This window comes from Sporisorium graminicola, chromosome SGRAM_20, assembly GCF_005498985.1.
Source record: "Sporisorium graminicola strain CBS 10092 chromosome SGRAM_20, whole genome shotgun sequence".
NCBI lineage: Eukaryota > Fungi > Basidiomycota > Ustilaginomycetes > Ustilaginales > Ustilaginaceae > Sporisorium > Sporisorium graminicola.
Window position 1 is genome coordinate 115,715 of NC_043729.1, and position 23,624 is coordinate 139,338.

General features: G+C 57.5%; 6 protein-coding genes across 6 annotated transcripts; 3 read left to right on the forward strand and 3 right to left on the reverse strand.

The window, feature by feature from the left end:
* Positions 1-556: 556 nt before the first annotated feature.
* Positions 557-5,806, reverse strand: EX895_003231 (uncharacterized protein; the record flags this gene model as incomplete). The annotated part of the gene is made up of 1 exon (XM_029883829.1): positions 557-5,806. The coding sequence occupies one exon, from the start codon at positions 5,804-5,806 to the stop codon at positions 557-559; it is 5,250 nt and encodes a 1,749-aa protein (XP_029739635.1).
* Positions 5,807-7,180: 1,374 nt separating this feature from the next.
* Positions 7,181-7,879, reverse strand: EX895_003232 (uncharacterized protein; the record flags this gene model as incomplete). The annotated part of the gene is made up of 1 exon (XM_029883830.1): positions 7,181-7,879. One exon carries the CDS (start codon positions 7,877-7,879, stop codon positions 7,181-7,183), a length of 699 nt encoding a protein of 232 aa, XP_029739636.1.
* Positions 7,880-9,574: 1,695 nt separating this feature from the next.
* Positions 9,575-12,136, forward strand: EX895_003233 (uncharacterized protein; the record flags this gene model as incomplete). The annotated part of the gene is made up of 1 exon (XM_029883831.1): positions 9,575-12,136. One exon carries the CDS (start codon positions 9,575-9,577, stop codon positions 12,134-12,136), a length of 2,562 nt encoding a protein of 853 aa, XP_029739637.1.
* A 104-nt stretch (positions 12,137-12,240) lies between these two features.
* On the reverse strand, positions 12,241-16,509 carry EX895_003234 (uncharacterized protein; the record flags this gene model as incomplete). Its single annotated transcript, XM_029883832.1, has 1 exon — positions 12,241-16,509. The coding sequence occupies one exon, from the start codon at positions 16,507-16,509 to the stop codon at positions 12,241-12,243; it is 4,269 nt and encodes a 1,422-aa protein (XP_029739638.1).
* A 909-nt stretch (positions 16,510-17,418) lies between these two features.
* EX895_003235 (uncharacterized protein) lies at positions 17,419-19,728 on the forward strand (the record flags this gene model as incomplete). Its single annotated transcript, XM_029883833.1, has 1 exon — positions 17,419-19,728. One exon carries the CDS (start codon positions 17,419-17,421, stop codon positions 19,726-19,728), a length of 2,310 nt encoding a protein of 769 aa, XP_029739639.1.
* A 1,495-nt stretch (positions 19,729-21,223) lies between these two features.
* Positions 21,224-22,741, forward strand: EX895_003236 (uncharacterized protein; the record flags this gene model as incomplete). Its single annotated transcript, XM_029883834.1, has 1 exon — positions 21,224-22,741. One exon carries the CDS (start codon positions 21,224-21,226, stop codon positions 22,739-22,741), a length of 1,518 nt encoding a protein of 505 aa, XP_029739640.1.
* Between the last annotated feature and the right edge of the window lie 883 nt (positions 22,742-23,624).

Sequence of the window (23,624 nt, forward strand, 5' to 3'; positions counted from 1 at the left end):
CTCCGAGATGAGGGCAAGCATACGCTGCTGAGCCGGACCGAGCTATCGAGTCAGGCAGGCGAGACCTGCTGGCTATCCTCGGCAGCATGGCTGCTACGCTGTGGCTCGGGTTGCTCTGGATATCAAGCAGCCAACTGTTTCGCACTGGGCATACAACTCGATGCGCGTTAAGCCTGCTTGTTAATACCGCAAGTGGCGGACCTGTGCCGTGTGATTCCCCAGATCCGAAGTCCGAACAGCTCTGAGTTGATACTGAGAGTGTGCGTGTTCGATGGTGAAGGCTTGCGCACAAAGCGATGATGGTGTGAGTAAGCGAAGCTCGAGGCACCGGCAAATCGCCGCACTTTCAATCAACCGACTCAGCCGGAGCTCCACACTGGCAAACTGGCTCGAGCACACGACGCATCTCTCCGGTTTTTTTCCCGAAGCCCCGACCTTCTTCTCAACTCGAACCACCATCAATGAAACACGCACCACAATTCCACTGATGAAGCCCATCAACATAGAAGACCAAGTGACACGTTCCAGTGAAACAAAATACAGCTTGAACAAGGAACTACAGCTTGAGCTCCTGAAGAATGCGTTTGGCCAGCATCTGGTACTGCCAAGGATTACCGCCCACTCGTCTAAACTGCAAACCATTGACGCCCAGCAGCAACGGCACCTTGACGACGAAGATCTCGAATCGCACAGCGAGCTCGGTCGCCTGCGCGGCGTTCATCGTCTTAGCTGTCACGGTGCTGGTTACCGCTGCACCCATAACAGGCGACATGGGGAACGCATCTCCGCCCGTAGTTCCTCCCGCGGTTCCTCCCGCAGCCGTGTCGAGCATCAAATTTGAATCGCGCGATCCCGAGTGCCCCAGCATCGAGCCAGCACCCATCGAGTCAGTCCGCTGCCTCGGCGACATGGTCAACAGCGATCGCTTCGAAGGCGTCTTGGGCGGCAGCGTCGGCGATGACGTCGCTTCGGCACCTTTGGCAGCGGCACTTTCAGCATTCGTAAATGCAGCGCTGCTCGTCAGAGACGGCGTTCGGCTGCGCACTGTACCGCTGGCGACGGCACTTGCTCCCACGCTGTCCGCCACCGAGCCCTCCCTGCGATTCGCTCGCTCCTTGTCCTTGCTCTTGCCGGATACAAACGACAGTCGACTCGGCTTGCGCTTCGGTTGACGATTGCCTTCTTCCGAAACAGGAGACCGCTCCGCCACCGCTTCGGCATCGGCAGCTGCGGCTGCTGCCATGATCTCGAGCGGAATGCGCGCATTCCCTCTACCGAGCGAGTCAGTTCCAGAAAAGTCGAGGCTGGGCAAGTGGACACACTCGTATCCGCCTCGAATCTCTCGGTACTGGATGCCAATGCGGTCCAACACCTTGACAAGAGACGCGTGGATCACTGTGCGTGGTTTAGTTGACGTCGTCTGTACACTGAAGAGACCCTTGAGGAAAATGGGTTTTGAACCGCCTTCGCTCGCAGACGCGCCATTCTGCTGCTGCTGCGAGCCAGAACCTGCCAGTGAATTACCTCCTCCACCGAAGCGACGGCGCGTTGTCGTCAAGGTCGGAAGCACCTCGGCCTGTCCAGGAGTTGACGGTCCCATCCATCCCGTGCCCGAGTTGCTCGGGCTCACTTGCTGCGACGGCGAAGTGCGCTCTGCCTGTCTAGCAGCTGCACCCGCCTCAAACATGTTGAGTGGAGCGCTGGTCGACACCGACATGCCAGTGCTCGGCCTTCTATTGGAAGTGGCGGCCGCCGTCGACTTGGGCGACATGGACAAGCCAGCAGCGCGGCCGACAGAGGCAGTTGTCCCCATCGACGCTTGACGATGGTTACGCGCGTTGGCGCGTGATGTTGGCATGTCGCCCAACGTGCCGGAACGACGTACCGTGGTCCCATTCCCGAGTGGAACGTCTTCATCGTGTGCAGCTATGTGCTCCTCGGCCTCGTCATAATCGTAAGCATCCACATCCGTACCATTGTCCGCTTCCTCGACTCCGCTCAACGGCATATGTGTGCTGCCTCTTCGCTGTTGCTGCTGTTGCTGCTGCTGCGGTGGCGTCATGCCGAGGGGCATGCTCATCCTGCTCTGCTTTTTTCGTTCTCGAGCCTCCGCATCCAGAGGCTGCGATGGCGATCGAGTCATGAACGAGCTGAAACGACGAGCCAATGTGGCACCATAGCCCAACGTCGAGCTGGTGTTGGCCGCAGCTGGAGCTGGAGACGAGGTCACTGTGCCGGCCTCGGACCTGGAAGGCGTGTTGATATACGAACCTCTCCTGTCCGAGCGGGCAGGAGACATGGTCGACATTCTCCTACTGTCCATGCCGGCAGCTTCCGGTTCGGCAACTTCGGCAGTCCTAGCAATGGGTGTTCGAACAGTTTGAGCTGCGCCCGAAGGACGACGAGCCGTCAGGCTGACGCTCCTCCTGTGGTTGTTGGCGATGGCCATGCTGGTATCCGGCACCATCATTGAATGACGGTGACTTTGAGGTACCGGCATCTCGGCTCCAGCGGGGGCCATCGAGAACGATTGCCGCTTCCCGGCAGTGCTGGCGGCTGGCACCGGTGTCATACCGCTGATGCTGGACGAGAACGGAGCTTCGTTGGGCGAGGGCAGACCTTGTTCACGCAAGGCTGCTTCCATCTCCTCTGCGTTGGCGCGGGCCCGAGGCGGTCCAGCCATCATTCCCGTGGGTCTCGACTTTTCACGCGAATCGAACACGGGCGTTGGCGAAGCAGGTGCCGGCATCATGGCCGCTGCTGGGCGTGGCGGTGCAGGAGCGGTCAGCGCAGCTTCCTGGCGGGAAGGATCATAGGCTCGATGCGACACGTGCGGCGCCTCGGGCACTCGAAGCGCTTCCTGCGGAATGTCGGCAGCGGTAGGCATGGCCCCAGCAGAGGCCGCTCTCGAGCCGGTGCCTGTTCGAACACCAGCAATGCCTGCAGGTGGAGCAGGAGCACCATTGAGAGAGAGGTTCGAGGATGCAAAGAACGAGTGACCATAGAGCCGCTCGCGTTCCATCTTCTCCTTGACGAGGAAGTAGATCGAGATGAGCGGATGGAAGCCACGCGTCGGGTCCAGCGGCTCTTTGCCGAACGGCATCAAGCCTGTGCCCGAGCCAAGTCCGTTGGAGCTTCCGTTGGCGGAACCCACAGCCGAGTCGTCCTTGCTGCCAAAAGCAGCTGCGAGCGGGTTCGAGGTGAGCTTCTTTTTGTAGAACTCGATGCCAGAGAAGCGCCGCGAGCCCGTCTTGGACTTGACTGTGTCGGATCCGCCGGCGGCATTGAAGCTGCCACGGGTCGAGAGCCTGTTGAGCGCAGGCGAGTCAAGCGACGAGCCGCTGTTACCACCGGTGCTGAGAGCGTGCAGGCTGTGGGTGACGTTCTTGAGCTCCCAGTGATTCAGCGAGGCTTGATACGCTTCGCTGGTGAGCACCTCGATGAGATTGGCAGTGATGGCTTCGGGCGTGCCGAATTCGAAGCCAGTCATACCCTTGATCACTTCCGGATCGAGGTTGTGCGGGCGAAGCGGTGTGCGCTCGGGCAGATGCGGATCGGGCGCTCCTTCGTAGCCCTTGACCATCCACGGGTGCGCCAACACTTCGGCGAGCGTAGCGCGATTGGCAGGGTTGGTGACGAGCATGCGCGATAGGATGTGCTTGCACTCGCCGCTGAGCCAGGCAGGATACTCGACCTGTCCACGCTTGATCTTGGCATGCAGAGCAGGCATGCTCTGGTCGTCAAAGGGCACCTTGCCGCACACGAGAACGTACAGCACAATGCCAAAGGACCAAACGTCGACTTCGGGACCGGTGTAGACCTTGGCGTTGAGCAGCTCGGGTGCAGCAAAGTAGAGCGAGCCGCAGAAGGTGGAGAGGTGCGAGTGAGGCGAAAAGAGGTTGCTGAGACCAAAGTCGATGATCTTGATGTTGCCCGTCTTGGAGATGAGGATGTTTTCAATCTTGAGATCGCGATGCACGATGCTATTGCGATGGCAGTACTCGAGGGCACTGCCGATCTGACGAGCAAACTTGCGCGCGCTTCGCTCCCTGAGGCGGCCATGGCTGATGATGTAGTCGAGCATCTGACCGCCGTTGACATACTCAAAGACCATGTAGTAGTGGTTGGTGTGGATCATCATCTCGCGCATGCCGCAGACGTAAGGGTGGTGGAGCAGAATCTGGAGCGAGCCCTCTCGGATGGTGCGGATCTCCTTGGACTGATCCTTGGCGGCGGCTTTAGCTAAAAACGAGGCGGTAGGAGGCGGGGGAGGCGGCTGAGGCTTGCCGTGTTCGTCCACAGCAGATCGCGGAGACTGCGCAGCGGCCATCGAGGTATGGCGCGGGATGATCTTGATGGCCACTTTTTCACCATTGCCCATCTTGACGCCGAGTTTGACCTTGCCCATGCTTCCAGCACCTAGCGTCTTACCGAGCGCATAGTCGCCGAGCAGACGTCGACTGCGGCGTTCGCGATCACGATCACGATCGCCGCGCTCTTTCTCCTTTTCGCGTTCGCGCTCTTTCTCGCGCTCCTTTTCCTTCACCCGTTCACGCTCGCGCTGACGTTGCTGCTCTCGAAGCTGCAGCTGTTGCTGTTGCTGCTGTTCGAGCTGTCGTTCACGTTCGCGTTCGCGTTCGAGCTCTTGTTCTCGCACGGCCCGCAGCTGTAGATGCTGCGGGGAGGCACGGTCGACATGCGTGTCGCGCGACGAGGCATAAGTGTCGGCAGCGTCAAAGGTGTCGCTGCTGCCTTCGTCGACGCGCGTGTGCTGCTGATGACGCTGGACAGCTTCCATTCGTGCGGCACGGGTCTCCAATACGCTGGCGGGGCGCGGAGGCTCGGAAGCCATACCTCTACGGTGTCGTTGCGTGGGATCGGGAGAAGAGGTCGGGGCAAAAGCTGCAACTTCACTCTGGAAGTGTGCATGTGCTCGGGTGGGCGTATACGTGGGGTCAACGACGAGACCATTGTTAGGACGGGGATCGGCAGAGGAAGGATTGTGCGATTGACGCCTTGCTGCTCTCGCGGCGTGGTTGCGGCGGATGTCGTCGATGCTGTTGCGATTGCTGTCCATCATAGAACGGTGCGGGTCCGAATCCGGTGGAGAAAGAGGACCGATCGAAGTGGAGGCAGGCATAGTGAGCGTTTCAATGCCAGGAGTGAGAGAGTCGTAGGCGGTCTGCTTCGGTGGTGTTCGCGGCGCCGAAACCGAGGCGGAGGGCGAGGCGGCAGCGGTAGATGCACTTGAGCCTGCGACGAGGCGCGGAATGTGCTGTGGCGGCACAGTGTCTATGGCTTGCGGAACGCGATGATCAACAAGACCACCCATGAACAAAGAAGATGAAGGAGGTAGAATGGACGAGGCAGCGCCATTGTTGCTAGTTGGCGGGAGAAACGTTTGCTCTGCATTGGTCGGGCCGACGGCTGGTAGACCTGGGAGCGGCTTCGAGACATCAGAGGGTCTGCGCGACGATGCATCGGGACGACCACCTGGCTGAACCAGGCCATAAGACGACGTTGCGAGCTTGTCTAGACGCCCGGTGCCTGAACTGTCGTGTTGAGTCGCGTGCGGTGGAACCTGCGAGATGCTAGCGTCGGGTGCGGACGTGGGGGTGGAGGCAAGCTGCTCAGTGTCGAGCTGAGCGTCTTCCGGTACACTTATGAGCGTCTGGGGCTGATCGACGACAGAAGGAATGGCAGCCAAAGTGTCAGAGGTGTCCAGCTCGTGCTTTGGCGTTTGCATACGATCGTAGATCTCCATGGCGTCGGTGGAGCCGGGACCGCTAGCTTGTCGAGGATGCATGCCGCTCCTATACTCTGCTGTGGTGCCGGATGGCAAGGCGTGGAATACTCGGTGAGAACCTCTGAATCACTACTGGCGAGCCAAGGTGGAATGGGGACGCTAGCAACTGTAATTCTCCTCGTACGCTCTCTCGCTCAAAGGCTGCGCAGCGAAAGAGAGAGGTGGGCCACGAGTGGGCAGCAACGATGAAGAACAGCACCGAGTGCAAAGCGAGCGAAGGAATGTTAGTGTCGAGTGAGGCAGCGAAACAGCATTGATGAGACGATTGCCGGCAAAATCGAGATGGACGAGCAGATGCGCTGTTTTGTGGTGTGATGACCCGGTGTTCTCTGCACCGAGGACCTCTTTCGCTGTCTTGTGCTTGGTGAATGGTGTTGAAACGATGCCAACCGATTGTACGAGGTAACGATGCGGGGTTATGAAGATGAATGTAGACAGGTGGGAGCTGCGCACCGCGTTGAAGGGCCGCGAGAGCACGCGCGCGGGGATTGGCACGTGAGGGATGGTGTAATGGTAGGATAGAGACCTGTCTTGAAAGCGAGTGAGACGACGGAGGTGTGAGGAAACGACGGCGACGCTGTAGTAAGGAGAAAAGGAGCAAGAGCAAGAGGCGACGTCGACACTCGGAAGCTGCGGAGATGGAGAGTCCACGCGCGTGTTTGCTACTGCTGCTGCTGCTGCTGCTGCTGCTGGCTCGAGCCAACTCTGTATCTCAGAGGTAAAGAAAGACAAATGGAGAGAGGTGCATTCGCTCAGTCGCTCTCACTCAGACCGTCACACACCCTTTTTCTCGCTGGCCCAGCAGTCGGTGCATTTCTCGAGGCACGACTGCAGCCACTCCTCGCTTCCAACCTACTGAGAGAGCATCTTTTTTTCTCTGTTAACTAAATTGACAAATTGATTCCGATCCAATAAAGTGACAACCGAGAGAGAAAGGATGCAAAAGCGAAGGGCAAGCGAAGGGCAAGCGAAGGGCGGCTCTTCTTCACCAACACCCTCGCTCAACGTTGCTCATCGTCGCACCACACCATGCATCGCACTCACCCAAAGATATCACCAAAGGCAAGGCAGCAAGATTGCATAGCGCGGCAATAATGAATTGTCTGGTTACGAGGTGTGCGACAACTCTACTGCGGGCGGCGGCGAGCATTTCACAAGGAACGCCAGGTTGCAGCTACAGAGACATGCCTCTCTCGTATCGTCTTTTTGCCGCCTTTGAGAACCGTACGAGTGAACAGCAAATAGGATATTTCGAGAAATACAGGACCGTAGAAAACGTCTATTTTTGATGGATTTTTGGAGCAGGATTTTGGATAAGTTTTCAAAGCGCCTTACTGCTGATGTATTGGTAGTTACATCGCTATGGCGTCGTCTCTAGCATTTGCCGACGCTCTCGTTGTTGCAGGCACACGTCTTGGGTCGGTCGTTGGAGCCCGCAATCACACCGCTGCGCCAGTTCTTGCACGAATTAGGCCCATCTCGAGGCCAGCATTCGTCAATGATGGGCAGGGCATCGTATGCAATCGCCGCGTACGAGATGCACGGGTTGGCGATGCGTCCGCGCTGAGAGATGAGGCCGCACGAGCGGTACATGGCCCCCGTACGGCCATTCTGGTCGTATTCTCTGCAATACACTACATCTTTACTCATCATGAAGTACAGAGGCGCACAGTCTTCCAGCGTGGCCGCGTGGTTGGTGTGGCAGTTGGCAGCAGGGGCATCTGAAGGTGCCTGCGGCGTGTCCTGACCGCCGCATTCGAGCCGTTTTTCGAGAAGCTGGGTACCCGTGCGAGTCACTTTGAACGGTCCATCGCCTTTGGCGTCTGAGTCCCCTTTGGGGTCCCGAGATTCTACGATGCGGTAGTTGTTGCGCTCGAGATCTCCATTGGACAGACCGAGAGAGGTGTACACGTAGCTGGGGATGCCATGCAGCTTCCACGTGTAGTCGATGTGAGATCCATAACCTTCCGCATTGGCCAGGTCAGGATAGATCTTGACGTTCCGGTCGGCTCGCGCACCGACAGCACTCAGAGGCGCGTAGCCGGACAGTCCGAAAACTGATGGGTGTGGCATCTTGCCAGAGAAGAGTCGGTGGTTGTCAGCAACGTTGGATGCATTGGTAGGGGCAGCCACAACGCAACGGAAGGCCATGAGAAATGTTGCCGCAAGCCAGAAGCAGATCATTGTCTCTCCAGTATAGCTACACTCTAAGTTGTAGATTGAGATGCTGCGACGAGGTGGACGAAAAGCAGGATTGCAAAGATTACAAGTACGGGAGGGCGTCGAGGATGCCAATCTAGGGTGCTGGAGAAACTCAGATACGATGAAAGCGGTCTCAGCAACCTGTATTTATTAGCCTGTTCTCCCTTGCCTGTAACAGCGAGAGGCGAGAGGCATCTTCCGAACTTTGCACAGTCGATCTGCACAGTCACTGAGCGAGCTCACAGCCAAGGGGCCTCCGTAAAGAGGCGTGTGGCCTGTTCGTACGCAAGCGTGGACAGCTGACGCACACGATTTCAGAAGAACAAGAACGCGCGTACCATGTCGAGCTAAGCTACACCGTGCCCTCGGCTTTCTCTCTTCGATCTCGATTCCCACGCCACCCATCCGTCCGCTGCTCTCCCACACCTAGTGACCGACGACGTTAGCAAGTACAACCGTCGAAAATCACCTTTATGAGGGTTGCTTGGCCGGGGTCCAGCTGTCCAAGAGAGTGGCGTGGGTAGGTTCAACCAACCACCGATGGTCGTCTGACTTTTGTTGGCTTCTTTGGATCCATCGTTGCGTTCCAGAGTCCCACGCCTCTTTACGGATTTCTCTGATCCGATCCGATCCAATCCGACTCCATCCGATCCGTTCTCATGGAGGGAAACGATGGGCGTCCACAATCTACTTGAACGAGGCGGACACCAGTCAAACTCGATAGTGTGCAACACCCTTCATGAGTGTGAGTGTGTGAGATAGAGCAGCGAGAAAAGAGTGACCGAGATGAATCTAGTTCGCGCACTCCTCGCACAACGTCAAAGGCAACGTCAAAGGCATCAGTGTTTTTGTCCCACTAGCGTTATATATCTCCAGCTTTCGCGTCAACTAGGCATCTCCAGGCACTATGGCGGAGTGGTTATCGCGTGGCACTCGAACACTGTCCTTCAGTTCGAGGGGAAACATCTTCCCCACTCAACAAAGAATATGCTATTCCCTCTGGGAGCACAGGTTCAAATCCTGTTGGTGTCGTTATTTTTTGGCATTTTCCTCTCACTACCTCACTTACCTTACCCTGAGACTTCGGAAAGTAGCGTTTGAGGGGGCAAACGTCTCAATCCCTCAGGATGGAGGTCTTGCAGTAGCCACTGCTTTGCCTTCGAAGTGATTTGTGATGGTTTCGGGCCTTGAAGTGTGGAATTTTTGCGGAACAAGAAAGAGTGTTGGTGAGAGAAGAGTGCTGGTGAGAGCGCGTCTTCTGGCTGTTGCTTTCATGGCGTAAATGGACGCGCCTGCTCTGCGAGAGAATTGTAACGCGCGGTGAGTGTTGCACGCGAGTTTGTGAGTGTCGGTCGGCGCTTTGTTACTTGTGCTGAGCAAGGGTCCTCCTTTTGATCTTGGACAGCATTCCGCTGCTGCCGCCGTTATTACCATCATCGACGACGCCATCGCCAGCAAAGCCTCAGTCCGTTGAGCATCGACTCACTTCCACGTCGGCTCAATTCAAGTCGGTCTTACTTTGCTTCCCACCCTAGAAGCCACGGTCTTGGGCCACACTCGACAGTGATGACGGAACAGCCGAAGCTGGCCAAGTTCTTTGGCGGCGGTTCGAGCAGCAGCGAAGGTGCCGCACAAGGATCTGCAAAACCCCGTCAGCCAGACATCAAGTCGGCTTTCGCACAAAAACCACCCAAGACAGCTCCCCAGCCGCCTTCGACCAACGGATCCTCCACAACAAAGGATGCTGCACCGGCTCCCACCACTTCATCCTCCTCGTCGAAGCGGGATTCCTCTACCAGCAACGGTGGCGCCCACGGTAACGCGGACAATGCGTCGACCGACGTATCACCTCCACCGCAGAGAAAGAAGCGTCGCATCATCGAGTCAGACGACGACGATCCCGACAATGAGCCCGTTCCACCTCCCGTGTCAGCATCTGCTGCTGCTGCGCCGTCCAGCACAAAAGTCGCCTCCATCTTTGCCAAGCCACCGCCTAAGACAAGCGTAACCGCCAACAAGGCCCAGCCCATCAAGGACGATGCTACGGACACCGACTCTGATTCAGCCAGCGAGCACGTTCCTGCCGACGAAGACGAAGACGTCGAAGACGAAGAACAGGCCATCGAAGAAGAGGAGCAAAAGGGCGCCAAAAAGCTCGCAGCCATCTTTCAGAGGCCTTCCGAAGTCAAAGAAGGCAAAGTCACATGGAAGGATGGAGAGGCCGTACCCTATGCCGCGCTCGCTTCCACCTTTGCCGACATCCAAGCCACCACCAAGCGGCTCGAGATCACCGAGATCCTCACCCAGTTTCTCGTGCGCGTCATCAAACGATCCCCAGACAATCTGCTGCAGGTCGTCTACCTGTGCATCAACCGACTGTGCCCGGACTACGAAGGCCTCGAGCTGGGTATTGGGGAATCGCTGCTTATCAAAGCTATTGCTCAGTCGACGGGTCGTGAGGTGGCGCGCATCAAGAAGGATCTCGAGGCGCAAGGTGATCTGGGCCTGGTCGCGCTCAATTCGAAAAAGAACCAGCCGACCATGTTCAAGGTATCCAGCCTCAAGGTGCCGCAGGTGTTCAAGCAGCTGAAAGAGATTGCGGGGGTGAGCGGCAACAAGTCGCAGGATCGCAAGATTGGTATGATCAAGAAACTGCTCGCTTCGTGTCAGGGCGAGGAACCCAAGTTTCTCATCCGCTCTCTCGAGGGCAAACTTCGCATCGGCCTCGCTGAACGGTCCGTGCTCGTCTCGCTCGCTCGAGCCGTCGTCATATCTCGACTTGGCTCCAAAGTCTCCAAGTTGTCCCAAGAATCGCTCGCCAAGCAGCTCGAGGACGGCACCGAGCTCGTAAAAGCAGTATACTCTGAACTGCCCTCCTACGACCTCGTTGTGCCCGCGCTGCTCAAGGGCGGAGTGGAAGGTCTGCGCGAAGAGTGCAAGCTGACCCCCGGAGTTCCCCTCAAACCCATGCTGGCCAAGCCGACCAAAGCGATCTCCGAAGTGCTAGATCGGTTCGAGGGCAAGCCGTTCACGTGTGAATACAAGTACGATGGCGAACGAGCCCAGGTGCACCTGTTGCCAGACGGCAAATTAGCGGTCTTCTCGCGAAATTCGGAAAACATGTCGGTCAAGTATCCGGACCTAGTCGAGCAGATTCCGCGCTGCATCAACCCATCCGTCAAGTCGTTTGTGCTCGACGCCGAGGCGGCAGCCTGGAAGAAGGCCGAAGTCGACCCGGAGACAGGCGTCGAGGAGCCAGCGAAGCTGCTGCCGTTCCAGGAGCTCTCGCGCCGCAAACGTAAGGACGTCAAGGCGGAAGATATCAAGGTCAAGGTCAAGCTCTTCGCGTTCGACCTGCTGTACCTCAACGGCGAGCCTTTGCTCTCCCTCCCGCTCTCGGAACGTCGCGCGCTGCTGCATGCTCACTTCCACCCCGTCGACGACGAGTTCGACTACGCCCGCTCCGAGGACTGCAACTCGGTCGAAGAGATCTCTGTGTTCCTCGACAAGTCCGTCAAAGAAGGCTGCGAGGGTCTCATGGTCAAGATGCTCTCCGGACCTGACGCCACCTACGAGCCCTCGCGTCGGTCGATGAACTGGCTCAAGCTGAAAAAGGACTACCTCGCGGGAACAGGCGATTCGCTCGACCTCGTCGTCATCGGCGGCTACTACGGCAAGGGCAAACGCACCAACGTCTACGGCGCCTTCCTCCTTGCCTGCTACGACGCCGACTCGGAAACGTACCAGACCATCTGCAAGATCGGCACTGGCTTCACCGAGCAGGACCTCGAAGCGCACTACAAGACGCTCAAGGAGCTCGAGATCAGCGGCAAGAAGGGCTACTACGACGTCGGCGAGGCCAAACCGGATGTCTACTTTGAGGCCAAGGTGGTATGGGAGGTATTGACGGCGGATCTGAGCTTGAGTCCCGTGTATACGGCCGCCAAGGGGTTGATTGAGCAGAGGGGAGTCAGTTTGAGGTTCCCCAGGTTCATCCGGATCCGCGACGATAAGACGGCAGAAGAGAGCACCAGCCCGGAGCAGATCGAGAGCATGTATCGTTCGCAGGTGGTGAACAGCAGTAAGAGCAAGAGCGGGGGCGGTGACGATGATGACGGCTTCTGGTAGGGCACTCACTCACGCACATCTCTGCACACAAAGGACGAGCAATGACAAACACATCAAACACTCAAGTCTCCATTCCGATCCCAACAGAAGCATGTGTATGAAGTTCAACCAGCCTGCAGCGACTGACATTGCCAACCGTTTCGCAATCTATCCAGTCCACCCGCACTCTTCCAACTCTCCCTCTCGCCGACTGGCCACTGACCCTCCGGGACGAAAAACGCTTTGACCGAACGCGCGGGCACTACAGTGACCCTCTGCGCCGCATTGGTCGTGTACGTTTCGCACGTCGGCAAGCCCTCTCTCGCCGCCTGCGCACTGATCGTCGAGAGCGGTCGAACGAGGATCGACGGCAGTGCCAAGGTGCCCGTCCGAAGTGGAACCACTGTAACCGTGAAACTGTGTGTCGTGTAATCGTCGATCGAGGGAGACAGAGACTGCGGCTCAAGCGGGTAACTTCCGCGCTTCGTGCCGTCGATCAACCAAGTCTCGAAGTCTGGTACAATGTCGTACACCATCGCTTCCTTGTCGAGCTGCTTCTGGTCGGCAGAAGACCAGAGAGTGGACGTGCGGATGCGAACCGTCAACTCGACCGGTTGGCCCACGACGATCGACGCTGCTTCCAGTGTGTCTGCAACAGTGAGGGTGGAGTCCAGGCTTAGCGTGACCGCATTGACAAAGTCGATACTCGGCACGTCAACTGGAATCGTCAACTCCTGCCAAACCTCTTCTCCTGCCGCCTCGACACCAGGCGAAATCACATCCAACGTCTCGCGCACCAGCTCCCGCACCGCATCCAGCCCGAGCACACACTGCCCCCACGACCGCCGCTCCATTCGCCACCACCTTTCGTCGACCACACCCGTCTTCACCTGGCCCGTAATCGAAAATGCTGGCAGATCCAGCCGGTCCCTCACATACCTCACCAGTGCATCTTCCAGCAACTTCCTCCCCGCCGTTCCGCTCTCTAAACCCCGCAGTGCCCTCTTCTCCACGATGCTATCCAACGCCCGCACCGCCGCACCCACCGCATCCTCCTGCAACGCGCGGTACTGCACCACCAATCGCAGACGCGTTTCCCTTTGGTCCGCGGAACTGGGACGCGAAAGTCGGAACAGATACGTCGCCGGCTGCCGTGGTGTCACCGTTGCCTCCCTTTGCGATCCGCACGATTCGATCGCGTACGCCCCATGCACGGTGGGATTATCGGCAGCGCCGTCATCGTGAACCATGCTGACAGGCTTGAGTCGAATGCTCCCGCCCCCACCGGCTGAGATGGTGAATTTGGAGAGCAGACACGAGGTGCGGAAGAAGTCTTGCACGTTCACGCCCAGCGGTAAGGCGGTTTTGAGCTGCACTGTAGCTTTGAGTGTGCGTGCCTTGCCTGCCGGGTGGCGTTGTGACTCACTGGCGGAGGACGAGGCGGTGCTGTACTTTAGAACGATGACGGCATCAAGGATACCTGATTCAGGCAGTTGAGCTAACGGTAACACGACCACTGCCTCGCGGCCCGTCCGCAGCGGCTTGACTGTAACTGATGCAGCTGAGCCCAGCTCAATCCGAGACACACCATCTGCCTGCGCATTGCTGGCGAGCTTAGCTCCTTGATGATCTACCAGTGCAGCGCCATCGGCAGAGGCAACGCTGAACTCGGCAACGTCGATATCATACCGCCCCGCTCGCACCGTCACCTCGATCGCCCTGGGCTGGTCCAAATCAATACGACGCGGAAGACCAGCAGAGACGCTCGGCGCACCACCTTCTTTCGGCACGCGCACAATCTGTGGTTCTACCTCTGAAGCAGCAGACGCATGCTCATACTGGTAGATGAGCCGAGCGATACGGATCTGCGTCACGTCTACCGTGTAGACACCGTGTGCGGGGTGCGGGCAAAACAACTCAACGCTCGTCGTGCCTGGTGCAAGCTCGATTTGAGACGACGTGTACCACAATGTCTCGCCGCCCGTAATCAGACAGACACGCACATCATCAACCACCTGCACACAGGGCAGCAACGACGTGACGTCCACTTGCAGCAACGTACCGTCCTCGGTCTCCGCTGGCTTGGCGCAAGGCTTTGAGACCGAGATAGAAAACAGCGGGAAACCGCTGACCGGAACCTCTTTTCCCAATGCCGAAGAGACTGCCCGCAGCTGCTCGCACAAATATGCCGGCTCGGTCCACCTGGCTGCATCCGCATCAACGCTTCGACTCGAATTGCCCACTTGCACGCTGACTTTCAGCGCTGCCAACGCAGCTGCAATCCACGCACGATCTTTAGCTTTGTTGAGCTTGGCATGGCACTCGAGCTGCATGGCAAGCGAGCGTTGTTCGAGCGCGATAAACTTAGCACTCGCATATGCCTCAGTGAGCCCAAGCAGACTGTCGTAAGCGAGCTGATGCTCACCTCGCAGATAGTGGAGCGTTGTGACGATGGTGCGGATGTGCAACGCGTCGCGTGTGCGCGAGGATGCCTTCCACCCCGTTCGGATGCGTTCGCACAGAGCGAGGTAGTGCGAGTCAAAGTGCTCTCTGGACTTGACGGCTTGCTGCAGCTCCGGCCGAGAGGTGCCACGCTTCTGGTCGAGCACCACCGCTGCGCCTAGGCCTTCTACAGAGCTGTTGGCAGCCGTGTCGGGAAGTGGAGGGAGATCACGCTCCTTTGACTCTGATGCTGCAGAGCCATCATCTACATTATCCGTTGCGGCAAACGCGAAGGGCTCGGTGGCTGGAAGGTGACCGGCTTCGATACCGATGCAGTCGAGCTGGCGTCTGGCTACGTCCAGCAGTTCAGCCTTGTTTGAATGAAATGCTGGGCTCAGCTGGTCATCGGTCGACGGTGATGACTGTGCACCGCGTTGAATGAGCCATGCCTGACACTGCTCTACGACATCGAGAACGGCCGAAAAGATCCAAGACTCGATCCATTGACTGCTGAGCCTCTTGTTGCGTCTAAGCATCCTGCCCACTGCGCTGATAAAGAGAGGAGCTTCGCGCATGACGGCAGCGACTCTGCCCATCTTTCCCAGCAGCGCCGACTTACGAGCAAAGAGGTAGCAGCGAAAGTCGAAGAGCGAGATCTCGCGTCGTCGGATCAGATCGGCGTATGGCTTCTTGGTCACATCCAAGAGCGGAAGCGAGTCGTCGTCGTGGTCGTCTCCCCCTACGGCAGCAAAGGAGACGGCGCCGCTCTGCATAGCCTGTGCAAAGACGATCTCGAGATCCTCGTACTGTCCCACGGCATCGTCCTTGAGCCCGACGGCTTCGAGCGTCCGTGCAAGCGAGTCCTTGGCGAGGAAGTAGCTGCAAAAGTCCCATCCTTGCTGCCCTCGAGTGACGCCGCAGCGAGCGATCTCTTGCTCTTGGGCTTCGATGGTGGTGGTGAAGGTTGACGAGGCGGCCTCGCGCATCTTGGTGAGCAGCTCTGCCCAGATGGTGGGGTCCATCGAGTGCAGACCCGATCTGCCGAGTGGGACAGCAGGCACAGGAGGCAGGCGTGAGAGCTGCACGACATGCTCCTTTTTGGACGTGTTGAAGTCGGCACGAGCCTTTTCGAGCACATTGCCTTTGGACTTGGTCATGAAGCGACTCATACCTGACTTTTGATCTGCGCTTGTAGCACCAGGACCAGCTAGGCCAAGGATGCCCGCGCCTTCCGGTGGGGTGATGAGGACGATGAGGTATTCGGGCTCGGTGGGACCTGTCGGGCCACTTACGGTGACACTGGATTTGGCCGGTGCGCCTTGGTTGGTGGGTGTGTTCGGACCGGAGCTGGTGCCTGCAGTGGGCGGAGTGTCGGAGCGGACAGGGGGGGTGGCCGAGCGAAAAGAGCCGAGCGCGAGGGAAGTCCTGGAAGAAGACGCAAGCGTGGGCGTGCCGACGGAAGAAGAGGTATACGATGATTGCGCTGCTTGCTTGGCGTGGAAAAAGGAGAGGCTGCTGATCCACGAGCGAATCTCGTTGCGCACGGTGGTGCGGTAGTGCTCGCTGTCCTCGCATACCACAAGATAGAGATGGACAAAGGGTCGATCGAGAAGTCCCGCCGAGCCCGATTGTTCGAAGTAGCCTGGATCCCCGCGCCAGCGTCGAATCTCGTCCGTGAGCGGCTTGAGAGAGACATCAAGAGTCTGGATTGTGCGAATTGTCGAGCCTGGAACGACGGACGAAGAGGCGTAGGTGGACTTGCCCTGCTGAGCAGCACGCGCCGCCGCAGCATCGAGTGTCGCCTGGCTTGGGCGCCAGTGAAGGTTGCGAAGCGGTAGCTGCTCCTTGAGAAGGTGGACAAAGTGCGGCGTGAGAGGTGCGGCTAGCAGAGCTTGTGATGCCGCATAAGTGACGGTGATCCTCTCTGTCGAAGCATTCCGACGTTCCGTCATGATGAAGCTTTGAGCCCCTGATCACTCCCACCGACCCGGCAAGGGCTGGAGCAGGTCACGAACAACTGTGTCCGAACGACTTATAGGGTTTTCAGAACCGGCAAGTGGTGAAAGGATGTAGCAGTTGGTGAGCAAGAAGCAGACCTGAAAGTTCAACACCGCCAAGGGTCTGTGCGTCGATTTTTTCGAAGTTGGAGATGTTATAGCGCAACAGTTACCTCTTCCTTTTTCTTTTTTTTTTCTTCGTTTTCTTCCCAGCCTCGCTTTGCATAAAATCGACCCCAAGAGAAAAGCAAACAAAAATGACAAATAGCTCCACATTTTGTCGAAGAGCGCAGACTCAACTGCAGCGCGATGTCACTCCGACTGGAAACAAGGAAAGTTCAGCTCGGCTGATTAGCTCGCATTGAACGATTGATTTGCTTTGTATGCTTCGCCTCGACCCTTGCGGGCTTGGTCTCGAAAGTGCGACTGTCTGCCAGCGCCGTCACCGCCACCATCGACGCCGACACCGTCAACACTCATCGTCTTGAGCCATCATCTCTTCTTGGTGCATATGGTCGTGTTGTCGTAACAGACACCTCGTCGTTAATAACAGCCGCAGCTGCAGCATCAGGGCAGGCGGGTTAGTCCTGGCTGGCCTGTCTTATTCCACCCTCCATGTCCGAACCTCGTTCACCGACCGCGGCAAGGCCACCAGCTTCTGAACAAGCACGCCTTCGAACCCCCTCTCCTTCTGCAGTCAGACATCCACTGGGCCGGAGGAAAGATTCCAGAGCATCTGCCATTTCCGCCAACACAGAACTATCATACGTCGACACCGAAGATGGCTCGGAGGCAACAGCACCGGCTCAGACCATTCGAGATGTGTCGCAGGCGTTTCGTTCCGGGCGACCAAGCCCTTACCACATGGCGGTGGTGACGCTGCTAGGCAGCTTGGCCAGTGGCATGCCGCTCGCCTCTATGTTCAAGGTATACACCTATATCATGTGCGAGCTCTACGACCCTACCATACGTGACGAGCCTGTTGATCACAAAGATGCCAGTCTACTCTCCGCCGTCCGCTCCATGTTCGTCGCAGCAGGTGCAGGAAGCACTGCAACGGTAAACAAGCTGCCAGCTGCACCAGAATTACCCAATCCTCCACGTTGCTCGCTGCCTTGGGTTCAAAAGTCGACATCGTCCTACTCGGCTGCCATGGTCACAGTGGGCGCTCTGTTGGGGCTCATGACTCTCTCGCGAGCCTCGACCCTGTCACGTCGCTTCGGACGCAAGCCGCTGCTGCTCATCGCGCATGTGTTCATCGCTCTGGCCATCCTCGTCTTCAGACTGGCCGTCGTCCTCCCACCACTTGCCGGCGCCGCTGTGCTGTACTGCGCCGTCGTTCTTTCGGAAGCCTCGGCAGGAGCACCGCTTCGAATCGCCATTCAGAACTACGTGGTCGACACCACATCCGAAGCGCAACGAGCAGGTGCTCTCAGCTTCATCGAAGGGTTCGGCCAGATTGGCGCCTTCCCATCCAGCGCCTTGGGAGGGTTGCTTGCCAGTCTGACCAATGAATTCTTTGCCCCCTTTTACGCAGACTGTGGGCTCATGGTGTTGGCTGTGGTCTACATCCTCCTCCTTGTTCCCGAAAGCAAGCCGGGCGCAGAGCTTACCTTTGTGGACCAATGGCTCCACTCGGACGAGGTCGAGTCTGGATCATCGCAAGAGCAGGAGCAAGACGATGCGAATGCCGAGGGCGAAGACAGCGGCACCCGCAGCCATTCCAACGTGACTTGGTCGACTGTCCACTCGGAACGCGACACATCCAAGCTGCATTGGCGATCACGCGTGCGTAAGCTCAACTTTCTGCGTCCGCTCATTATCTTTTGGCCCAAGCGAAGGCACTACACGCCTATAACCGAGCAGGATGTCATTGAAGCACCCCTTCCCTACGATGCAAACCGAGGTCAAGACTCGACTCAGCGCAATGGTCCACGTGGCGCAGGGGGAGATCAGCCCGCGCAGCTCTACGCGGCGGCGCACAAGCCGCAGAGCAGGATGGACTTTCGTCTGCTCAACCTGGCGGCGGTGGTTGTGTTCGAAGAGACGTATCAGGCATTTATGGTGCCGCTGCTGCTTCTCTACAACAGCGAGCGGTTCGGATTCGATGTCTTGCAGAACGGATACCTGGTGAGCGTTTTGCAGAGCACCCGGGCTCTCTTTCTCACCGCTATCTTCCCGCCTGGCGTTGCGCTTGCGAGACGATACGTAGCCAAGATTGGACTGGCGAGACGGCGCAAGCAGGTTCAAAAGCTCAAAGAAGCCGCTCGACAGAATCGTCGAAAGCACGCAGCGACGCAAAGCCGGGCTGCCAACGGCGATGAGCGTACGCCGCTCGTTCGTGGAGTTTCAGAGAGTCAATATGGCAGCGTCGCAGCTAGAGACTATGGGCGGGTGGGGCGTCCAGGAAGCGCTGGTGGATCCGGTGTGGAGGGGCGGCCCGCGCGACGCCGGCCATCGTACAAGTCGGCGGCGTCGCTGGGGTGTTCGAACCTCAAGGGCAACAAGCGGAGTTCGATGGCATCAGGATTTACCGTCAGCAGCAGCAGCTGGGAGACAAACTCGATCTTTACCAGTTCTCCGTCGAATCTGATCAAGCGCATACAGAGGGGAAAGCTGGACATTTCGATCATGGTTGCCTCGTATATGCTCGCAACGGCGTCGTTCTTGATCATGGCGAGCTCTGCCAAAGCACCGACCAGCTCTCCTCGCCCAAAGAGCACTCTTGTCGCTACAGCAGCAGCAGATGGAGGCGACAAGCAAGGACTGTGGTGGTCGAGTCCGTGGATCCCGTTGGTCGTTGCTGTGGTGTTATTGCAGATCTCTTCGGGCTCTACATCATTAAGGACGGCGCTGGTGGTCAATGCCGTGTCGGAAGACGATCAGACCAAGGCGCTCGCAGCGCATCAGATTCTGGTGACGGTGGTGGCAGCGGTGGTGCCCTTGCTGACCTCGTTCGTGTTTGGTGTAGCGCTGGAAAGGGGACATCCGGAGTTTGTGTGGCTGTTCAAATCATCGTTTGCAGCACTCGCTGCTGTAGGCGCTCTGGGCCTGTTCTGGAGTCATCAAGGCTTCTACGAGAAGGCGCATGACGACGACGAAGATGACCACGACAACAGCAGCAGCGATGAGGCAGAAGAAGAAAGAGACGAGGTCAGACAAGATGGTTCCTGAGCCGTCTACTAGCATTCAGGCTCACTCAGCATCAGTCGCATTCAATGACAGATATAGCAATCAGGTTCATATAGGATGTACCGCAAAGAGGGTGAGCCGCCGTTGTTGCCATGACAGGAGCTAACATATCCTGTTGCTTTGGTGCGGAAGATCGGACCGCGAAACGCTTGTTCGGTGAAAAAGTCGGGTCAGCTCTGCCCTTTGACAATGATTTGCTCGTCCATCGGAGTGCAGCTCGTAACAGAAGACAAGAGTACAGAGATCTGCTCTGTGCGTTGTGGGTTTTGAGAACAGATTGCCGAAGCGCTCAGGAAAGGCCCAGCGCTCCCCATCTGTTGTGGACGTGTGCCGAGATCCCCGGAAAATCGCCGGTCGTCGGTCATCGGTCATCGGAAAGTGTCGGCGAGAGAAAGAACAGGGAAGAAAGTCAAATTCAACCAGAGAAAAGGGTATTGAAATCGCGCTTGTTCCTTTGAAATCAGTCTTCGCAAAGATGGCTTTCGAAATTGCGATGCCGTTTTCCGCTTTCCATTCTGCGCAACGACGCATCTTCCTGGCAGGCTGCCAGAAGACGAGATCGGGTCTCTGCCACACGCAGTCCCCGCACATTTGCGCTGCAGGACCGCACTCTGAGCCCCAGAGCTGCGCTTCCTCTCAAAGTTGCGGGAGAGGCTAGACAGCTGACCGACTGTCGCCGCTTCCTCCTCGCTCGTCTGGACGACGCTCAAGCAACATGGAGAGCAGAAAGACTTTGCGACGAGGGAGAAGATTTCGGCGTTGTTGCTGTGTTAATTTAGCGTGTCTCTGAGGTGTGCGCTTTCAACTTCTTTTACCGGAGCTGTGTGAGAGAGAGATGAGAATTGGCAGGTTTGGAGTCACACCTGAACCCACTCGCATGGCCCTGTCATAGCGTCCGTCTGTCTTCGCCTGCTGCTCTCTGTTGATCAGGTCGAAAGCGGAAAAAAATTACGAGGGAAGCGAGCACATCTGCCCTGTCGCCCTTGCATTCTGGCTGTGTCTGTCTCCCCCGCTCTCCCCCGTGTTCTTCCAATCCAAGACGATTCTTTCACATCTGTCCGACTCTACTCCACACCTCCTCTCTCCTTCTAGACATCGCTTGGCATCAACACTCTCCTTCATCCTTTGCTCCCTTCATCCTTTCCTTCTTTCCTTGCTTCCTTCTGTCACCTGCTTCCTTAAGCAGCACATCCGTTCCGTAGCCTCGTCTTTCACCTTTTCCTCTGCCATCTGCGTACTTTCTCCGTACTCAGGCTTCGGGTTTCTGTCCTTCCAGGCACGGTCTCGGTCTCACAGCTTCACCAAGGCCCCCTCGTTTGCATCCAATAGCAACCAGGCGCAATTACATTCCTGGCGCTTCAAGTAAAGGAACTCAGCCGTATTATATCAGACCGCTTGTCTCTAGACCGTTTTAGACATCGCCAACGAACGACGATCGAACGCTAATAGCGACACATACACATACAAAGCCGTCGCCATGTCGCATTTCGTGCCTGCCATGTTCAGGCCCAAGCCGATTCACTGCGAGTCGGCTCCCCCGTCAGAACAGCAACAACAAGCCATCCCGGCAAATGCACAGCCCGCCAACGGCAATGGACAGCACGGCGTCTACTGGATTCCACACTTGCCCGGCGAGGGCCGCTTTGTGGTCAACGCAAAGCTCTACTCGCGCCAAGATGCCGACCCTTCGTTCCAAGAGCACATGGAGAAATTCCGTCGCGAGGTGGCTGCGTCGTCGCCTGGCATGCTCACGTACAAGACCTCGGTGGTGCGCGGCGCAACCGACACAGAGAACCTCATCTGCCACGACCTGCACATCTCCGACGATTTGGAACCGCATCCGCTCCCCTCAGACAAGGAAGCGCGCGAAGAGGTCGCAGCTGCGCGGCTCAAGGAAATTCAGCAGGAGAAGAGGGAAAAGCCTGTCAAGAGCGCACTGGCAGAAGTTGGCAAGTCGGCCTACAACTTTGGTCTGGGTGGTATCGCCGGTTCGATCGGCGCTACGATTGTCTACCCTATCGATCTGGTCAAAACACGCATGCAGAACCAGCGCTCTGCCGTAGTGGGCGAGCCGCTCATGTACAAGAACTCGTTAGACTGCGTCAAAAAGGTGTTCCGCAACGAAGGCCTGCGCGGCTTCTACTCGGGCCTCGGCCCTCAGCTGCTCGGTGTAGCTCCTGAAAAGGCCATCAAGCTCACGGTCAACGACCTGGTGCGTGGTCACGCCAAGGACCCCATCACGGGCAACATTACGCTGCCCTGGGAGCTGATCGCCGGTGGTGCCGCTGGTGGTTGCCAGGTGGTCTTCACCAACCCGCTCGAGATCGTCAAAATTCGTCTCCAAGTTGCCGGAGAGATCGCCAAATCGGAAGGAGCTGACCGCGTAGCTCGAGGCGCCGTGCACATTGTGCGCCAGCTCGGTTTGGTGGGTCTGTACAAGGGTGCCTCGGCGTGTTTGCTGCGAGACATTCCCTTCTCGGCAATCTACTTCCCCGCATACGCTCATTTGAAGAAGGACACGTTCCACGAGGGCAGGGAAGGCAAGAAGCTCGGATTCGGCGAGATGCTGGCATCAGCTGCCATCGCGGGCATGCCTGCGGCGTTCCTGACCACACCTGCGGATGTGATCAAGACGCGTCTGCAGGTCGAGGCGCGCAAGGGACAGGCGACCTACAAGGGCATCGTCGACTGCGCCACCAAGATCATGGCCGAAGAAGGTCCCCGGGCGTTCTTCAAGGGATCGCTGGCGCGTGTGCTGCGATCGTCCCCTCAGTTTGGCGCGACGCTGGTGGCGTACGAGTATCTGCAAAAGTTCTTGCCGTATCCGTACGAGGAGACCGAGGTGGCTGACATCCTCCGCGACGGCGTGCCAGGCGAAGACCCTTCGCGTACGCACGCCCGCCGTGCGCTACAGCTGCTCATCGAGATGCACGAAGACTTTGGCCGTCCTCCTTCCAACGCCACTGCCACTGCCACTGCTGCTGCTGCAAAGTGAACAAGGGACACGACGATCTACTGCAGAAGCATCACCTACACTGTCATACTATCCTGTTGTCCTCCTCGTAATAGACGCACACATACAAAATACGCATTTCTTCCTCACGTTTGCCAAGTCTATGATCTGAGCAGAGACAGAGAGGAGGAACGATGGATGCTTTGTGACCAGGGGATGAAAGAGAGCACGGGATAAAAGAAAAGGAGGCAGCAAGCAGCAAAACGTTAAGCCACGGCAGATGATTTTGAGTCAGAGCAGAAGCAGAAGCAATCGCTGCTGGACCCTGTTTCGCTGTTTCGCTGTTTCGCTGTTTCGCCGTCTCGCGTCTTTGTCGGATTCGAAGCCGCACAGCCAGATAAGCTTCCTTTTGACTTTAATCGATTTCACCTTCTCCTCATCATCGGAGCTGCCGAAGCTCTTGCTCTTGCTCTTTCTCCATTGTTGCAGCCCCTTTCCCACGGCATACGGTAGGCTCGATATCTATCATTCAGCCTCATCGCTAACCCCTTCACTCAGCAAGAGACGAAAGTTATTCATGGCGAGCAGGACGAGCTATTTCTCGGACATTCACATCCACACGACTTGCACCTCTCTCTGAACGGCAACAAACGCTCACATGACGAACTCATTGCTTCTCTCACCTGCCACGCTTTTCGACCATGTCGTATGACAGCGCCACCTTTTCTCACCATTCCGTGCTGAGCCCACCTCTGCTCGCCGCCATCGATAGCCAACACACCTTCGGCTCGTATGATCCTGCTTCCACACAATCATCGGTTCGAGTTGGCAGCATTGACAGCTCTGTTGCCTCCAATGACCAGTCTGAATTTGCCTCACGTCCAACAAGTACCAGATCACGCGCATCATCGGCCACGTCTAGCCA